Raw genomic sequence first — 19,805 nt, forward strand, 5'->3', positions numbered from 1 at the left:
GAATTATTAATTAAACATGTAAATTTCTCCTCTTCACAGTTTGGCGTTTTGGAATGCATAATGCCAAATGATTGAAATAGTGAAATAAACATTCCATGTTAATAATTAAATTATTAAATTTGATTTTATTTCTGACTGTGTTTACAAAAAACAGCAATAAACTTTTTTTCAAAAAACATCAAGAATTGGAAACATAGAGTTTTAAGAATGAGTATTCTTTGCTTTAATGTAGAATTAATCAATGCAGTATACCATTGTTTTCATTAGAAATTTTTTTCCCCCAACAGCCATGCACTGAAGTATTATTTATAGATATATTCCATGAATATAACCAGACTCTTACTCCTGTACTTTTAGAAATGATGCAAACACTTCAAGGTGAGGTATATTTTGTGATACTTTGATCTATCTTTTAATTAGTGTTCAGTAAAATATTTTGAGTGCCTACTATGTGCAGTGCAGTGTTTCCTAGATCATATACTAGACATGAATTTGGGAAAGACAGAATGTGTGCTTTTCTGAAAGAGTGGCCTTCAAGATAGAAAACAAGGATGGGCAATTCACAAATGAGATAGGCCTTGAATGTGGTAATTAGATTTTGCTGTGGTAAGCATACTAGCAGCATAAACAAAATAGCAGTCAAGTATATTGGTTGGAGAAATAGTCTATTTGGAGCATGCTGTAGGAAGTAGTGGGAGAAGAAGTTAAAATAATAAATGTTATTAGCCTTAGAATAGTGGCAGTGGGAATGGAAAGAAGGTAATGCATTTAAGAGAAAATGATGAAGTGAAATTTTTAGCGCTTGATGATTGTACTTTGTACACAAGTAATTAAATTTTTTAAGTGTCACAGGTGATTTATCTTTTTTTAGTTATTTTTATTATCAGAGAATAGTTGATTTACAATGGTATGTTAGTTTCTGCTGTACAGCAAAGTGAATCAGTTATACATATGTCCACTCTTTTCTGGATTCTATTCCCATATAGGTCATTAGAGTATTGAGTAGAGTTCCCTGTGCTACACAGTAGGTTCTTATTAGTTAGCTATTTTATGTATAGTTGTGTGTGTATGTCAGTCCTAATCTCCCAATTTATCCCTACCCCACCCCCCTTTCCCCCTTGGTAACCATAAGTTTGTTTTCTACATCTGTGACTCTACTTCTGTTTTGTAAATAGATTCATTTGTAAAAAGTGATTTATCACTGACTATTCTTCTATACTATAAATTTCAGAGAGGAGGCCATGAACACATCTGTGTTGTTCACACCTTGTTCCCAGCGCCTAGCACACTCAGTAACTGTTGATTGACTTTTGGCAATTAACTGACTGCTGGGCAAGGGAAAGCTATCAAAGACTATCCTGAACTTTAGAGTCTTAAACAGGTTACTTGATTGGTTTGGGCAGGAGTCACATTATAAGGGTTCAAGTATTGAGTAGGTAGTAATGTAAGGAAATAACAGCAAGAGAATCTCCTGTAGAGAAGGAGATTCCTGATCTTGTTTGTAGTATTATAAAGGGTAGCTCACTTTTTAGGCTTTTGTTTTCTCAAAAATTTAATAGAGTATTCCTGCTTAAGTTATAAACCAAGGGAAGAAATGAGCTATCAATCAAGTTTTTTGTGTTCGTTTTTAAGGATAATTTGAATAATAATTGTATTTTCAGTTTTTCTTGAACCACTGTAGGAAAGTGGGTAAGCTAATTAGGTTACACTGTGGTAAGCTGCTCTATGGGGTGGTAAGGTTTTCAGTAATTTCAGTTTAGTTATTTTCTTTCTAGTTTTGGAGCGATTTGCTTATTTGGGGCTGTACTTAACTCTAGTATTTGGACTAGTGAGCTTAAGAAATCATATTTAGCAGCAGAAAGGTGCTTTGATAAACTTGCTAGAAAACTTTCTATTCTAAAGAAATATACTAACTAAGTAAACTGTATTTTTTCCTGTCTTAACCATGGTAGTCTCCTTTCTGGAGAGTAGTGCAGAGACTGCCGGCTTTTATTCTGAAGTTTTCACATTATGTAATGGCTCTCGTTTTTCTGTTTGTACTTTGCATTTTGTTGTTAACCCTTTAATGTATTGTCATAACCTGGTTTATTTTTTATGTTTAGAACTTCTTGTGTGAATTGCCCATACTTGTTCTTTTTTTTTTTCTATTGTGGGATTCATCTTTTTATTCTTTCTAAGAATTATCTCTTATAATCAGGGTACAATACAATAGTTAGCAATTTGGCATACATTTTTCTAGAACGCTGCTTGACATAACATTTTCCATATATGTTATAATGATTTTTAAAAATTGTAATATAGCTTTACATGTTGTATCTGTGTTCTCTAACGGTGATGGTAACAAAACTTAAACTTTCTCTTTACACCTACATGTAATATCACAAAATATATTGTACTTAATGAATTGAGAAACTAACAAATTGAATTTAAATATCTTTTAAAAACTAGTTTTATTTACGTTTGCTGATACTTATTTTTTCAGGGCCCACTAACGTGGAAGATATGAATGCACTGTTAATCAAAGATGCTGGTATGTTAAACGAAAATGATTTAGAAACATTTCTTCAGAAGATGATGTGTCTCTTTTGTGGCAGGTGTTATGCTGGGAGAGTTGGGATGCAAAGATACCTTAAATTTAGGAGCTGCCTGGTGGTGGAGATAGCCAAGTAAACAGACAGTTGATTATAACATAGTATCAGTTGATTAATGCTACAATAGGTGGTAATTATGTAGTACTGTGGAAAACTACAAGGTAGTTTTGGTGTACCCAGGGAAAGGCTCCTAAAGAAGTGTTCTGTGCGAACACAGGATAAGTGAGAGTTAATAAGGGGGAGGGGGCGGTTCCAGACAGAAGGAGCAGTAGGGACAGAAACTTGAAGGGAAGAGGAACAAGTCCAGTTAAGTTTTGAATTGGGTGTATTTTTGTTTAATTGGAACATGGAATTTAATGGGTTGTGGTGAGAGAAGAGGCTGGAAAGAGGATAATTAGGGACCCCATAGTATAAAATATTGCATCTATTTGGAAGCAGATGTTGTTTTTATAATTTGACTTGAATATTTTTAAATGAATGTAATTTTCTGTTTGAAAGCACTGAGTATTTAAGAAAAACATAAAGTAACTTAAATAATGTTTCTAAAATGTCTGTTTAAATAATTTCCCAGATTAACATATTGTAGATTTCTCTCTATTAACATATTACATATTTCAAAGTAGTCCTTAAGGCTTATTTTCTTGCATAAGGACAATTAGCATTTTGCCCAGTATCTGAAATTAAATTTTTTCTTCTTAGTGTATAATGCTGTTGGATTAGCGGCTTATGAGCTGTTTGACAGTGTTGATTTTGATCAGTGGTTTAAAAACCAGCTTCTTCCAGAATTACAAGTCATTCACAATAGGCAAGTATAAAACTCTGTGTTTGTTATATACTTATTTCATCTTATTGATTTTCTAATGAAGACAAGAAAGCATGAAAATTGCTTAAAATTTTAAAAAAATCATAGTCTGACTTAGCTGATAGTGTCCAGTGTAGAAAGGAATAAGATTTGTGAATCTTATAATTGAAAAATAAGCAAAATCGTTTCTTGTTATTTTACTTCAAATGTGAATTGTGACATGTATGAAGTATTTGATGTTACATAAGCTAGTTTGCAGGAGGAAATTTTTGTTTTTTAGTTTAGTTTTGTTTTGTTTTTTTAATTTATTTTTTATACAGCAGGTTCTTATTAATTATCTATTTTATACATATTAGTGTATACATGCCAATCCCAGTCTCCCAGTTCATCCTACCACCACCCCCTTGCCCCCCACCCCCGCTTTCCCCCCTTGGTGTCCATACGTTTGTTCTCTACATCTGTGTCTCTATTTCTGCCTTGGAAACCAATTCATCTGTACCATTTTTATAGATTCCACACATATACGTTAATATACGATATTTGTTTTTCTCTTTCTGACTGACTTCACTCTGTATGACAGTCTCTAGATCCATCCACGTCTCTACAAATGACCCCATTTCGTTCCTTTTTATGGCTGAGTAATATTCCATTGTATATATGTACCACAGCTTCTTTATTCATTTGTCCGTTGATGGGCATTTAGGTTGCTTCCATGACCTGGCTATTGTAAATAGTGCTGCAGTGAACACTGGGGTGCATGTGTCTTTTTGAATTATGGTTTTCTCCAGCTGTATGCCCAGTAATGGGATTTGCAGGAGGAAATTTTATGCAGAGGTAACAGAAGATGGAGATCTCTGAATTCTAGAAAGAAATTGTATACAAAAGGAAGCCAATTGGAGACTTAATAGAGGCTAGGCCTGATGCCAGAAGTAGCCTAACCAAAGTAACATCCATCAAAGGTGACTGCCTTGGGATCACACGGAGAGAGCATACTGCAAGTCTTTGGGGAGAAGGAGTTGCAGAGACACCATGGCAAAAAGTATTTGGACACACATTAGGCTTGTATTGAGGTGCCTAATTCAGTAGTACAGATCTATCTGACATTTAGTAGGGTTTTTGCCCAATTCTTCTGTTGCATATACATTTAAATACTTGCCTAATTATTTTAATTTTAGGTACTGAATGAGTAAAATGGAAGGGAAAGGGTCTTTCATAATTTTTAAAATTTTTCTTCATTTAAAATTAGACACCTAAAAAAAATTCCAAGATACTTTTTTCTTGTTTTGAATCGTGCAGTTCTAGTGATTTATTTCTGTAGATGTGGTACTTGTCAGGATGCCTAGCATATAGTCATAGATCAGTTAACATATCTTGACTACTTTAATAAATGAATAGAAAACTATCTATATATGGATCATTTTATAAATATTTAGAGCCATAGAATTGTAGAGCTGGAGACACTTTAAAAGTAATTTTGACCATTAAGTAGCTATCCATTCAGTTATTCAGTCATTTATTCAATCAAATATTTTCAGCACTGGAATTTGCTGTGTCCTGTAGAGGCAGTGGTGAATAAGATGGGCTTCAATTCTGCCCTCAGAGAGCTAGTGAGCCTCTGTTGGAGAGAAAGCCTTTAGTAGGGAGACACATGTGCACTTTGCTTGTCCTTAAACCCTTATAGGCTGTTTAGTCTAGACTGATCAACCATGTATTAATTACATGTTGAAATGATAATATTTTGGATATATTGCAATAAATAAAAATATTAAATTTTCACATGTATCTTTTTACTTATTTTAATGTGGGTACTAACAAATTTAAAATTGCATATTTGGCTTGCATTATATTTCTTTTGGACAGAACTGAACTAGACCAGTATTTCTCAAACTTTAATGTGCATATGAATCACCTGGTGATCTTGTTAAAATGCAGGTTCTGGTTTAGTTTATCAGTCTGGGTCAGATTGTGTGATTCTGTCACACTTCCAGATAATGATACTGCGGTCCAGGAACCACACTTTGAGGAACAAACTGACTCCTATTCTTAACTTTGCCCAGAAGTGACTGTCATCTTGGAATTTGAACCTTTCTGAGCTTCATTCTCTTTGTCGAGAACAGAATGTTGAATGTGGTAATCCCAGAGATCTCAATCCAAAATTAAAGACTCTGTGGTTCCTTCCTTTACTCTACACAAGTCTTGTTTACTTCCACCTCTGGGACTTTGTTCAAATTGCCCCTGTCCCCTGAAGTGGCGTCTTTTCAGTTTTTTGCCCCAAATGCTATTTATCTTAAAGACTGTTCAAATCCCATCTCCTTCTGCCTGCTCTTCTCTCTTTCGTTTCTGCAATCCTAGTATATAGGTTTGTAGTCTTTAATTCTTTTAGGTATGTTAAACATTTTGAAAGCAGGGAATACACTTCTTTTGGAACTTAGTGAATAATTCTTTTTACGTGTTTAATCATATAAGATTATAATTTTCTAAAAAATGTGGTATATTCATTAGTTTGCTACATTTTCACCCAGAAATAAATATCATCTTGCCACTAAAATAAATATAATATCAAGAAGAGACTTTGTGGGTGGAATTCTTGGACACAAGTGATTTTTCTCTTTGCCTAAAGAACCTTCCTTTTCTTTAGCAAAGATGGCCATAGAGAAACAAGTATATGTACATGTTACTGTAAATGTTTTATAACTTAAAAAATACAAATCATTATTTTGGTAATCTGAGTCACAATTTGTAATTGGGCACCTTTTACAAAATTAGAAACTTTAGCTGAAATCAGTATAAATTTATATGCATATTTTATATGTCTAGAGATTTCTCACAGTGTTCTGAAAATAATCTTTTATGAGATTAACAGAATTGGAATTGGAAAATTCCTTTATTATTACTTTTTGGGGCCTGTCCAGCCTTAGGGTTTGGAACATTTGCTGGTTATACCTATTTAGATTAACTTTTTTTGGTTACTTTAAGGAACAGAAGTGGACTTGGTTTTTATGTACATAACTATGTTGTAATTCTTTAATACAAAATAATCAGATTTACAATATATCTGCCTAAGAATTTTCAGTTTTTCAAATCAGAACTTTGTTAGTATTTATACTGTGGTACATTTAAAAGTGCTTTTAAACTTTTATATAAAAATGCATATTGTTTTCTTACTACATTTTAGATTTAAACGATGAAATATACTAAGTGAAATAGGCTTCTTAAAATATGTAACCTTTTAATTTCATGATTTTCCCTATCTAGGTATAAGCCATTGCGACGCAGGGTGATTTGGCTCATTGGTCAGTGGATTTCTGTGAAATTCAAGTCTGACTTAAGACCCATGTTATATGAGGCAATTTGTAACTTGCTTCAGGATCAAGACTTAGTGGTATGTTGCTTAAAGGTTTTAAAAGAGTTATTTTTATAAGTTTAACGTATGTTAAAGTTCAAATTCAGAAGTGGTTTATATCTTTCTTTAGAATGTTGGTGGCCTTTCAGTGCTGTAGTTATTCCTTGGTGAGTAGTTTGATTTGAGGGAAAAAAGTCCTTTGATTATTTTTTGCCCTTCTCATCACTAGTAAATTAAAAAAAATTTAACCAAATTCTACTAATCTAAAATTATAATTTTTTAATAAGAATAAAAGAAGGCAGTTTTTAAAAAATCCTTTTATAGCTTTACGTGTCCTTTTTCTTATTCAGAATAGAATTTGTCATTTTTACATTTAAGATAACACCATAATCTGTTTCACCCTTACTATTGATTTTTTCTTTGTCTCTCAGTTTTGGGGTTTGTTTGTTTGCCTTTGGAATTGTTTATTTTAGGACTTTATGTATAGTGTTCACATAATATTCTTGATTTTGTGTTACTGAAAACTTGATAATGACGTCTTTGTTGCTTCTTTTGTTCCCCTTCAAGGCAAGTAGGTTTGCTGCTTTATTGTATGTCATTTACTCAGAGGGTTTTTTTAAAAAATATTTATTTATTTATTTGGTTGCATCAGGTCTTAGTTGCATCAGGCAGGCTCCTTAGTTGTGGCATTGGAACTCTTAGTTACAGCATGAATGTGGACTCTAGTTCCCTGACCAGGGATCGAACCCCGGCCCCCTGCATTGGGAGCGTGGAGTCTTATCCACTGTGCCACCAGGAAGTCCCCAAAGAGGTTTTTTTTTTTTTGCGGTACGCAGACCTCTCACTGTTGTGGCCTCTCCCATTGCGGAGCACAGGCTTCGGACACGCAGGCTCCGCAGCCATGGCTCACAGGCCCAGCCGTTCCACGGCATGTGGGATCTTCCCATACCGGGGCACGAACCCGTGTCCCCTGCATCAGCAGGCGGACTCTCAACCACTGCGCCACCAGGGAAGCCCGCCAAAGAGGTTTTTTAAAAGAAGTTCAGCATAGCGTGGAATAGTATCCTCCCCCCACCCCACCCCCACCGTTGGTGCTTTATTTTATGCCTGAGTAAATATATTCATGACTTACTGTACATTTTCTTTGTCTTGTGCTTAGGTTTGACTCCAGCATAGTCTTTAAAAAGTGAATCTGGTTGATTTTTTTTCTGAGCTTCAAATTATTTTTAGATAAAATTAAATGATTCCACCCCCCCTGCCCAAATTTTGCTAAGATCTTGTTTAATCATTTCTCAATATACCACCTTCTAAAAAAATTTCGAACTACCCAATTATCCTGTTTTTCAGCAAAGGCTTGGGTCATACTTTTCTTGTTTTCACATGTGTGCCATGATAATATAAACTACTTTTAATGTTCAACAAAGGAAAACATAATTAGAGAAATTACAAAATTAAGAAAACATTATAATTGCAGAAGCAGTGATACATTCTAAAAGCAAATAGAACTGATTTTTGGATTTTCTACTTAAATGTTACCTACTTTGTGTAAATAATTGAGAATTTAAATATCATTCTGTAATTATTAAATAGTTTAAGCATCCCATGCTTAAACAAGAGAATCCAGTTTTATTTTACCATGTTTAAATTCTTAGAAGTTTGTTAATATAATAAAACTTAGCTGTTTCTAAGAATACTATTTGCTGGAATTAATTTACTTTTGTAATACCTTTAGAATAAAGCATTTGTAAGATTTAAGTTTTGTTTTCCTAGTTGGAAATATTATTTGCTGTTCTATCAGTGGTATCAGAGAGAAGACATTAAATGCTTCATGAAAGTGTTACAGAAGATTTAAATTTCAGGTCAGTTTTCTGTGGGAAAGAGAAATTTCTTGGATCTTATATTCTTTTTTTAATGAGTCTATTAGGAGACAAGTGAAGAGAAAATGAGTCATTTAGGTCAGCACTTTAAAAGCAGAACGTTAAATCTGTCACATCAGTAAACATTATTGGGGGAAAAGGGTTTCATGGCCAGTTAAGTTTGGAAAACACTGGACTAAATATTCAAATAATCCTCTTTACTGTAGAACCCATAAGAATCTTTAAAATGTACATCTGTGTAGTGACTATCCAAGGTGACAAAAACATTAATATACAAGGAATATACTTTGAGGAAATGCTGCTGTAGATATAGATTTGCCCTTTTCCTGTATGTCTTCCAGTGGCTGCATCTCATTTTTACACTTTTACAGTTTTGGCCTGCCAGAATTATTTTCTTATAACTTCTTAAGACAGTGTTTTGTAAGACACTAAGTTCATGGTGCGTACATTGTGTCCCCCCCCTTTTTTTAAGTACATTTAAGATCAATAGTATATAAGATATACTATTCTAATTTCAACCTGTGAGAAACGCTGGCTAATGAAATGTGGGAAGATACCTTATACATACAGACATACACAACAATGTACAGGCATTCAGACGTACATGCACAAACATACATGAGTGCATTTGTATGTATATACACATATATACACACACAAAGTATATAGATTCTGATGAATCTAAATCTTCTTTGGCTTTCAGAGTCTATGTTCTCTTGCTTGATTGCTGCTGTTATGGAGTTGGGATACATTTAACTAGTTGTCTACATGGCTTCCTAGTCTTATAGCCGTGTTATTACAAGGCTTGCTGTGGCAGAATAGAAATAGTGCAGCAACTGGAGAAAGCAACTTCCCCAGTTGGTATAGGACTCTATAAATTTTTTTTTTTTTTTTTTTTTGAGCAGAAGAAGGTTTATTGCAGGGCCAGACAAGGAGAATGGGTGACTTGTGCTCAAAACCCCCTAACTCAGGACTCTATAAAATTTTATAATGTCAGAAGCTACTGGGTAGAGTAAATATCTCTGATAGTTGCATGATAGTGTTGTTTGATCTGGAGGAATATAATGCAAATTGAGTGAAATTTTTTTGGTTTATTTGAAATAGTGTTATAACTTTTCATCAGTATTTAGCAATTAAAACTTGATTTAGGCATAATGGGCAAGCATTTATAATATTGCAGTATTTGGAAACTTTTTTTGTAATAAATGTTGGGAATTTTGATTCGGTGTAAGATAATGCTACTTTGAAAACCTTAACTTCTAAGCTTCTTTTTTTTTTTAAATTAATTAATTTATTTTTGGCTGCATTGGGTCTTTGTTGCTTCCTGCAGGCTTTTTCTAGTTGTGGTGAACGGGGGCTACTCTTCACTGTGATGCACAGACTTCTCATTGTGGTGGCTTCTCTTATTGCAGAGCATGGGCTCTAGGCGCTTGGTCTTCAGTAGTTGTGGCATGCGGGCTCAGTAGTTGTGGTGCGCGGGCTCTAGAGTGCAGTCTCAGTAGCTGTGGTGCGCAGGCTCAGTAGCTGTGGCATACAGGCTTAGTTGCTCAGCAGCATGTGGGATCTTCTCGGACCAGGGATTGAACCCCTGTCCCCTGCATTGGCAGGGGGATTCTTAACCACTGCGCCACCAGGGAAGTCCCGAGCAGAGGTTCTTAATTTCAGTATAATTGGATTTATTGATTTCCTTTTTTTGATTTTGTTCTTTTTGTTTCTTGTTTAATAAATCCGTTTTCTTCACACGTTCTTTATTCCATCTGGGATTTATTTTTCGACATGATATATCAAGTAAGATTCCATTTTTATTAATTTTTTATAAGGACAACAGTGGTACAATGCTTTATTGAAAAATCCATTAAAAAACATCTTCTGCATGCTTTCTTCCATCCCTCTTAGAACATGTTACTTAGTAGATGCAGTGCTTATGGCAAGTTTCAGATTTGAGAATGTTGTTACCACAGGGTAAACAGAATGACTAAATTTTAGGTGAAAGGAACTTTCTTTTCCTGGGAACCCCAGAGGATTCTCTAACCAGAATATTTGATTTACATACTTGGTTTCTTTAGTGGTAAGGTTTCTGATCCAGTAATAACCTTTCAATTTCAGAAATTATAAGTAATTAAAAATTTTTTTTGTTTTACTTAGGTTATTTATGCAACCTTCAATAAAACAAGCAGGAAGCTACTTAAAAATTAGCATCAGTGTACTCTTTCAGCCTTGTAAGAGGCAGTGTATAATGTAGACTGTGGTACAGCCAGAAGGTTTATAGTTTGGGGGTGGGGTGTGTGGGGGTTATTGTCTGTCAGGCAGAGGAAAGGCCATCTTCATGGGCAGGTTGACTACCAGCATAGAAATAGGGAGTTTTTCAGGTGGAAAGCCAGTTGATGGAGTTTAAGAAGGGACTTTGAGTGGCATGTACATGACTGTAGCAAACCCTGAATTCACTGTGGGAGGTGCAGCTGGGATCTGGGCAGAGGTATTTTTAACAAGGTACATTGAAATTCTCCTGTCTTTCCACTCTTCTGCCTTATATGGGTCTCCCAGTTCTGTCACACTTTCTTACAGTTTCAAGTTTTCCCACTTGACCATCCTTTGTGTCTCAAAAAAACTGTTACAGGTTTTAAACTCTGTGTTAGTCTGTGTTTTCACAAAATGAATTCTAAATTCACTTATATTCAGCAAATATGTTGGGTAAGATGTTGTGGAAAAAACCCGAGCGAACTTTAGGGCCAACCCAGTAATTTCCGAAGGAAATATCAAAAACATGTGTTTGAGGGCTTCCCTGGTGGTGCAGTGGTTGAGAGTCTGCCTGCCGATGCAGGGGACATGGGTTCGTGTCCCGGTCCGGGAAGATCCCACGTGCAGCGGAGCGGCTGGGCCCGTGAGCCATGGCCGCTGAGCCTGCCCGTCTGGAGCTTGTGCTCCGCAGCGGGAGAGGCCACAACAGTGAGAGGCTCGTGTACCGCAAAAAGAAAAAAAAAAAAAATGTGTTTGAGACATCAAGGTATTAGGGCACTCTAAAACCAGGAAGAAAGGAAACTTTAATCTAGTAACTTTCTTATAGTCCATTTTGGTTTTGTAATGATGTGTGTGGTATCCATATTATATGAAAATGAGCTTTAAAATGTTTTTCTTAAAAGGAGATGAAAATATGGAAGGTGCTTTTTATCCTTTTAGGAAAGTTATTTACATGTGTATTTCAGAAGAAAATATGTAATTCAGTGATCTTGACTGCATAATAGAGTAAAAATAGTACCATAATAGTACCAAGTAATAAAAGAGCCGATGAGTAGGATAATATTATTCATATTAGTATCTCTTTCCATGCCTAGCATAGAATCAGAAAATTAGAAAATGTTTATTGAAAGAGTTAAGAGATAAGGATAAAACATTATAAAATTATTATTCTGTTTCTTTTCAGCAGAGAAATATAATCTATTTCATAATTATTCTCTCATGTTTGCCTTACTTACATTTTCCTGGTGGTCTCAAGTCCCTGAGACATTGCCATTTATTTCAGGTCCCAGCTCCATGCTCACTCCTCTAGTGTGTGGAATTCCCTTCACTGCTATGGGCAGGCTGTAGTAGTGGTCAAGCATTAGGCTGCTCCAAGCCTAGAACTCAAATCAACCACCCTGACAGTTATGCCAAGGCTCATTCTCATGCTGGACACCGAAGTTTCTGGTTACTCTTGCCTTTATGTAGCAGTCTTCTTTGGAAGTAGTGTTGACCTGTGATTTCTTCTTGTTCATTTCTCTGTTGCTGTCATGCTTCTCTGGGATTCTTCCAATGATTCTGATGGCTTGATGGCACTTGTTTGCCCCAGTATGGAATTAGTTTGTTATCTTCTTAGAACTTTTCTGATGTTTCAGCTGAAGGGGTAGGGTAGACTCAGGCTGAGTTACAGTCTAGATATGGTTCTGGATACTTCGGGTTTCATTCTCCTTCAAAAAGCTAGGTTTATTCTATGAAAAGTTATGTTTGGAGTCTGGTTAAGGGAAGATTGTTTTTGTTTTGTTTCGTATTCTTGCATTAATTTATCAAGTATATATTGAATCATGTCTTGGAAATTGTGTTAGATGATCTTCTGCCAATCTTCTGTCACAGTCCCCAACTATTCATTCTGTAAATTCAGGTCCTGATTTTTTTTCCCTGTTACTTGTGAATTGCTGCAAAGTTTATTGTCTCTATGCAGTAAGTACTTCCTATTTCTTTTATAGCTCAGGAATAGCTAATTTTGTTCTTATTTGTGTTTGTCATATTTTAAATGCTTCTCTCTTTTCTTAAACTGTGTGCTTTTTGTTTTCCCTTATGATCTGGCTTCCTAGTCTTGCAGTTAAGCTAGAGTGCATCATGATTAATTTCATCTTTTTCTCTGCATGCAGTACTGCACTGACTTCTTCCCTTTGTTAGGAGGGAAAACACAGATAGTTTTCATTCAGATGTCTCTTTCCTATACTTATTTATGTAAATGTCATCGTTATGGGTTAAATGCATCTCTGGTCCTTTTGTGGACGAAGATCAAGAGAGATTGAAGGGTTAGTGTGCTGACAGTTTGATTTCCTTTTGGGGGGCACTTTCAAGTCCTGGTGTTTGTGAATTAAATTATTGCCACAGTGCCAGTTATATGCCTTACACTGTACTAAATGCTGACAATTTGAAGATGACTAGAAATAGTTCATGTCCTCAGGGGGATTATCCTGTTCTTAAGCTCTTCACATTAGCCATTTTTATTGATAATTATTTAATATCTGGGTGTTTTTTTCCCCTGCTAGATTGTAAGCTTTTTGAGGACAAGGACTAGGTGTGTCTTACTCAGCATTTTTTCCCACAGCACCCAACACAATGCCTGGGAGTTATAGTTCCTTGTTGAATATTTTTAATTGCATGAGTATGTCATCTTTTCATTAGGTCATTTCATAGTAGAACACTTAGCATAGTGCTTTGCATGTATTGGATAATCAGCACATTTGTTAAATCATTAAAAAATCTAGAAATATTCATATTACCTTTAGAAACAGTGAATAAAAAGAAAAGGCAGGTGAGAAAACATCTGCACTCTAGGCTCTTAGAATCTGTGGATTTGGAACTAGAGTACTTAACATTTGATGAATATGCCTAATCAGCACCTCAAGACCTCAGAAGCTCCTATAAAATGATCAAAACTGTTTCTTTGTGGAAAATGGCTGCAAAGGAAAAACCAGTTGCTGTTACAGGTGTGGGAAGCATAGCAGCAATCTAAGAAAGTAATGGCTCTTAGCCAGGAAATAAAAGTTTTAGATACATTATTTTACAGAGCAGCGTATAGCATTTAATCATGGCTTGAGTTCATGTTACTTGGTGTGGAAACTGAGTGTGGTAGCCCATGCCCATTTAGCTGGTCAAGTCACAGGTAAAACTCTAAAAGAAATAGGAAGATTATGCTGTCATGATATGATTTTCCCAGGTAACATGCTGATACACAAAGAAAGTGTGATTTGGCAAGGTTAAGAGCTTGTACAAACCTTTCTGTATTTGTGAACTTTGGGATTTAGAAAATATCAGACTTCATCTTTTGGTTATTTCAGGGACTTCCTGTAATTGAGGTTACAAATGGGAATTTGTGTGCTTTTTCCTCCTCCCTCTTCCTTCTCTTCTCCTCCCTCACTCTTCACTTATACATCCACCAGCTTCTCCAAGCCCACCCTGCTTTCCTGCTTCTCTTCTCTGCTTCTCAACCTTCCCTTTCCCTCTGACACCATCTTCACACTCTTTTCTCTCAGTGCCACACTCTCCACAGTGTTATGGCAAATTAGTTTTCTTCCTGGAAGCACTCACTGGATTAAAGACTACTTTAAGCAAATTATGGGAAACTGAGAAGGGTGGGAATTGACACTATTTTACTTTTTCTTTTTAGTCCTTGCTAAATAAGGAGAATGTCCTTTTATTTCTAGATGTTAATGTACTCTGTGACTTTAAGTAGAGAAAGTGATTTGCAGTAAATTTTTTTGTCATTCATTATTAATGATGTTTAGTAATTCTAGAATGATTCGTAATTCACAGTATACTTTCTTTTAGGTCCGTATTGAAACAGCTACCACTCTGAAGTTAAATATCCTTTAAAAACTTTTAAAACACTTCATTGCAAAGAATTTTAACAACAATTTAAAATTGTTACTTATTTTTAAAATTAATTTATGAGGTAGTTTAAAATGTAATTTTGGATTGGTTTGTTGTATTTGGTTTTTACATATACTTTATCCTGATAAATTTCATATATTCTGAATTTCATATATTCTCAGTATTCCTTAACTGCTCTTCACCTGTTGATGATTTTGAGTTTAGAACAGATCAGTTTCTACCGGTAAGAATATTTATTTCTAGGTTTTATAACAATTTCTGCTTATGTCTTTTAGAATGTTGTGTTATTTTATAGCTGAAATTATATATGTAGTATCAGTTATTTATTAAAGTTGCATTGAAAAGTATATTAGAGTTTTTGGAAGTGATTGCTTTTATTGGTAACTTTAATTTGAAATAGTTTACTTTTATTCTGCTTGTTTTTTGTTTAGTTATCTTGTCATCTATTTTGGAGTGGACTGCTGAACTTTTTTTCTCACAATTATAAAACAGTAATTTCACTTCATGTTTGTCTGTTACTTTTCATCCTTAGGTTATCCCCCTCTGTTGTCTGTGTATGTATGTCTATCCTACACTAGATTGCAAATTACTTGAAAAGCAGAATACCAAGTCTTACTCATTTCTTTTTTTCCTTCACTCAACTCTCAGCACCTAGCGTGGTGTTTTCACATAATTGGTACTCAGTGAGCTCTTGTTAAATATGTCAGTAAGGTTGGCACGTTAGTGTTTGTTTTTCTTGAGAGGACTAAACAAGAAGAAAACTTTATGATAAAATGTCTACTTATATTTCTTATGGGGTCATAGATGGGAAAACTTGTAGAGCAGAAATTTTTCTTTAATAAAAGAATCACTAGGTATTTTTGGATGAAAGAAATATGTTTTACCAATCTATATAAAAATGAACCAGATATGTGAAAGAACAAATGTTTATGTATCTGGCATCCTGTGATTTGTTAACTCCTACTATAATTTTCAAGATGTAGGAGTTAAAAGCCAGACATAGGATTTTTGTTTTCGATTTCCTAATCAGAAATATTCTGTTGTTCTTAGAATTACAAGTATTTATCTACAAAAGTTTATATCTCTGCGCAGCATATGTTAAGGGCCACATGAGACAGCTGGTATGTGATTGCAATAATGGCATTCCTTTTGCTTTAATGAGTAGACTTTGCAGAACAATAGGCATATGTGGAAAACCAATGACAAAGCGCTGTTAAAAGTTGGGTTTAGCAGTATAAAATTTATACATAAAACGTTTAGATACAGTTTTCCTCTGAAAACATTACTCAGTGTCTAGATGAATTAAATTCTAAAATGGACACATTTAACAGCAATAAAGAAAAAAATCACTGCCCTAAATATTGGCACCTTGATCATTTTGAAGTTGTATAGGTAATGCTAAGGTTTTGTCTATTTGTCTTGTATTGCTTTGATATTATGATTTAGTTTTATTTCTTATTTCATTATGTAAAAGTTTTTACATTTCTATTCCAAACTTTTATTTTTTCTTTTTACCTACAGTATTTGGAAACCATGTTCACACTACTTTTTCAGTTACTGCAGCAAGTTACAGAATGTGACACAAAGATGCATGTTTTACATGTCCTTTCTTGTGTGATTGAAAGAGTAAACATGCAGGTAATTTTGTTGTAAAGCATGAAAATAGATGTTAGAGGAGTAAGTAGAGTATATATAGAATTCATTAATATCTTTGCTTTATATATGTTGTTTAAGTGTTAAAACATCATTAAAATGATTCTCATAGGTTGTGATTTCAGTTATGTATCAAAATTGACATTTATGCTTGAGTTTTTATAAAATGACCTAAGAAAATTAAAATTAAAAAATAAAAACTTGGATCAGCAATGTAGAGGTGTTTATTAGAAAGCAAAATTATATATCTCTTAGAAAATTCAGTTTATATTTAATAATACTTCTTAAAATTTAGTGTGTTTGAGTGCATAGTCACAAGTGTCTGTCAGCAAATGCAAATATTCGCAGAAGTCTATTATTTGTACCTTAAAAATTGAGTGTGTTTTGCAGTCTAGTCCACATTATATCCATGATTGGTTTCATATAAAAATGATATGTAAAGTTCTTAACAGTAGATTATTATTTAACTGTATTCAGCTTCCCTTATCACTCCTAATCTTTGTGAAAAATTGATAATCCAGGAATCACAGTATAATTTTCTGTAATTTCTTATATCCAAGTTTACCAGTGCATATTTTTATTTGAAAAGCGCTGAGTAAATCTGTGAGGTATTAGGGAAAGATAGTACCTCGAGTCCACAGTCCTGAAGACTGCTCCTGAATTCATTAGTGAATTCTGACACCTTGAACCTGTTTATTAATTCTAAAGCAGTTGATGAAAATTGCTATCAGTTGTTGAGTAATGACAAGTTTCCAACTTCTGTGCCAGATGATTTGCATTTACTTCTTACTTAATCCTCACAAAAACCTTTGGGTGGGAATTAGAACGTATTATCTCAAAAAATTAGAGGCTTTAAGAAACTTACCGAAGTTCAGACATCTGAGTGGCATTGACAGTATTCAAACTCAGCATTATAGTATGTTAACAGCAGTTGCAGTTTTGAGTGACCGTTGATCATTTTAAGCAGATCTGAGTCCTGGTGTCTCAAAGTAGTAATATCTTACAGTTTTCTTAACACTTGGGATTCTTATTACATTAATTACGTTATTTCATTTTGATATTGGTTTATAAACAAAATTGAGAGAGTTTGGTCATTGAGACTGTTTTAAACTTATTTCAAGTCCCTGTCTCTGCTCTTTATCTTGAGCAAGGTCTTTAACCTCGTGTCCCCATGTATAAAATGGTAAAGTTAAAGATAACTCACAAACACAAAAAATGATTTCATGAGTGCGAAATTATTACAGATGTTCTGTATGCTTTAGATCACCATACAATTGCAATAAGTTGTTTAAAAATTGATTATATAAGAAAGATTTGGCACATTTTTATAATTTTATTTAGATATCATCTGACTAATGGGAATTTCTTAAAGAATATTTTTTTTTCTTCTTTTAGAAATGTATTTTCTTACCCCCATCTCTCCAAACCTTTAAACCTTTTTCCCCCATTACTCTTGCTTAGTAAATTTAAAAATGCTTTTGTTTTTATCCATACTCATCTTTCGTAACACAAATAGCCTAAGCAGCTCAGGTGTCTATATCATTAGTAAATAGCAATAAGATATAGTTATCCAGTAGTACTTTTTGTTTTCAGAATGCAGGTAGGAAAGGGTTACGAAAAATGTTTTTAGTAGATTCTTTAACATTTTCCCATGTTAACCTTTGAATAACACCATCATTTATATATCCTTCAGCTATCATTTACATATGAATTTGATTTTTGTTTACTAGGTTGCAAACATTTTGAGCCATCTTACAACAGTGCTTTCTGACACATAATAGTTTTTGAAGTTTTAGGGAACTCACAATTTTTATACCATAGCTTGCAATTATTTGAAGATTATATTTCCTCTACTTTTAAAAAGCATAGTTGAAAACCTATAATTAAATTATTCTGGTGCAGGGATCCCATAAATGCACAGTCAGGAAAAATGTGTTAATCATCAGGTGTAATGTCAGGTAGATAGTCTTTGGACTTAAGCATTTCTAAAGGAAAAGAACAAAATTAAAAATTAAAGGGCCAGCGTGAAATAGTAAATGTTCGGTTGAAAATGTTACCTAAAATGAGGTTTCATTAGAGACTTACTTTTTAAATTCCCCTGTGAATGGAGCCTTTGCTAAAACATTTTTTAGGCTGTCACATATTTGATTTTCACATGTTTTTCTTTCTTTTTAATTGTCTCAAAGTATTTTTCTCCCCTTTTTTAAAATTAATTTTTATTGGAGTATGGTTGCTTTACAATGTTGTGTTAGTTTCTTGCTATACAGCAAAGTGAATCAGTCATACGTATACACATATCCCCTCTTTTTTAGATTTCCTTCCCATTTAGGTCACCCCAGAGCACTGAGTAGAGTTCCCTGTGCTATACAGTAGGTTCTCATTAGTTATTGATTTTATACACAGTAGTGTATATATCACGTTTTTCTTAATGTGTTATGAATGAAAGTGGGTATCTCCCTATCTAGAATGAACTAACTCATAAGAGTATAATTATAATGCTCATAGTAGGCACCCCCCCAGCCCCCCATTCTGTTTTCTTTGGAGAAGTGCCAAAAGATGAAAGCTGTTTCGTCTCAATTGTTTAATGCTTGTGGTTCAGTTTCTGTTATAGGGTTATTTAGCCCAATGTCTATAAAACATTCTTAATTCCACGTGTTTTTTAAATATTATATAAATAACTGATAATTGGTCTACCAAAAAACTCATGTTATAATCATTTTCAGAATGTATATGCGTAGTATTTTTTATTTCGCATCATTTCATTGAAAAATTTTAAATGTACAGATAAGTTGCAGTAAATCACTACCCATATATTCTTCACCTAATTTCATCATGACACTTCACCCAGTATATTAGACCTCTCCTTCTTAATTATAACCATGATTAGATTCAGAGGACTTAACATTGATGTAGTACTATTTTCTAATATCAGGTCCATATTCAGATTTCCTCAGTTGCCCTAATAATGTATTTTTTAACCACCTTCCTCCTGCCCTAAGGGAATGTGTTTGGCTTTCATGTCATCACTTTGTTTTCTAATCGCCAGCCCTTTTTTTTTTTAACATCTTTATTGGAGTATAATTGCTTTACAATGGTGTGTTAGTTTCTACTGTATAACAAAGTGAATCAGCTATACGTATACGTATATCCCCATATCTCCTCCCTCTTGCGTCTCCCTCCCACCCTCCCTATGCCACCCCTCCAGGTGGTCGCAAAGCATGGAGCTGATCTCCCTGTGCTATGTGACTGCTTCTCACTAGCTATCTGTTTTACACTTGGTAGTGTATATATATATGTCCATGCCACTCTCTCATGCCACTTCGTCCCAGCTTACCCTTCCCCCTCCCTGTGTCCTAAAGTCCATTCTCTATGTCTGCCCCTAGGTTCTTCAGAACCTTTTTTTTTTTTTTTTTAGATTC

General features: G+C 34.3%; 1 protein-coding gene across 4 annotated transcripts in view; it reads left to right on the forward strand.

Moving 5' to 3' along the window:
- The window catches only part of IPO11 (importin 11), a 434,194-nt gene that overhangs the window by 76,578 nt on the left and 337,811 nt on the right, over nt 1-19,805 (forward strand). For all 4 annotated transcript variants that reach the window (XR_013827515.1, XR_013827516.1, XM_079916153.1 and 1 more), the window contains exons 13-19: nt 288-378; nt 2,483-2,530; nt 3,291-3,396; nt 6,649-6,775; nt 14,671-14,704; nt 14,916-14,956; nt 16,255-16,371. Coding sequence is in view for 2 of the 4 variants with exons in the window: in XM_079916153.1 (XP_079772279.1) it covers nt 288-378; nt 2,483-2,530; nt 3,291-3,396; nt 6,649-6,775; nt 14,671-14,704; nt 14,916-14,956; nt 16,255-16,371 (564 nt within the window). In the remaining 2 variants the exon portion in view is untranslated. The remainder of the gene's footprint in view (nt 1-287; nt 379-2,482; nt 2,531-3,290; nt 3,397-6,648; nt 6,776-14,670; nt 14,705-14,915; nt 14,957-16,254; nt 16,372-19,805) is intronic.

This window comes from Stenella coeruleoalba, assembly GCF_951394435.1.
Source record: "Stenella coeruleoalba genome assembly, chromosome: 3".
Taxonomy (NCBI): domain Eukaryota; kingdom Metazoa; phylum Chordata; class Mammalia; order Artiodactyla; family Delphinidae; genus Stenella; species Stenella coeruleoalba.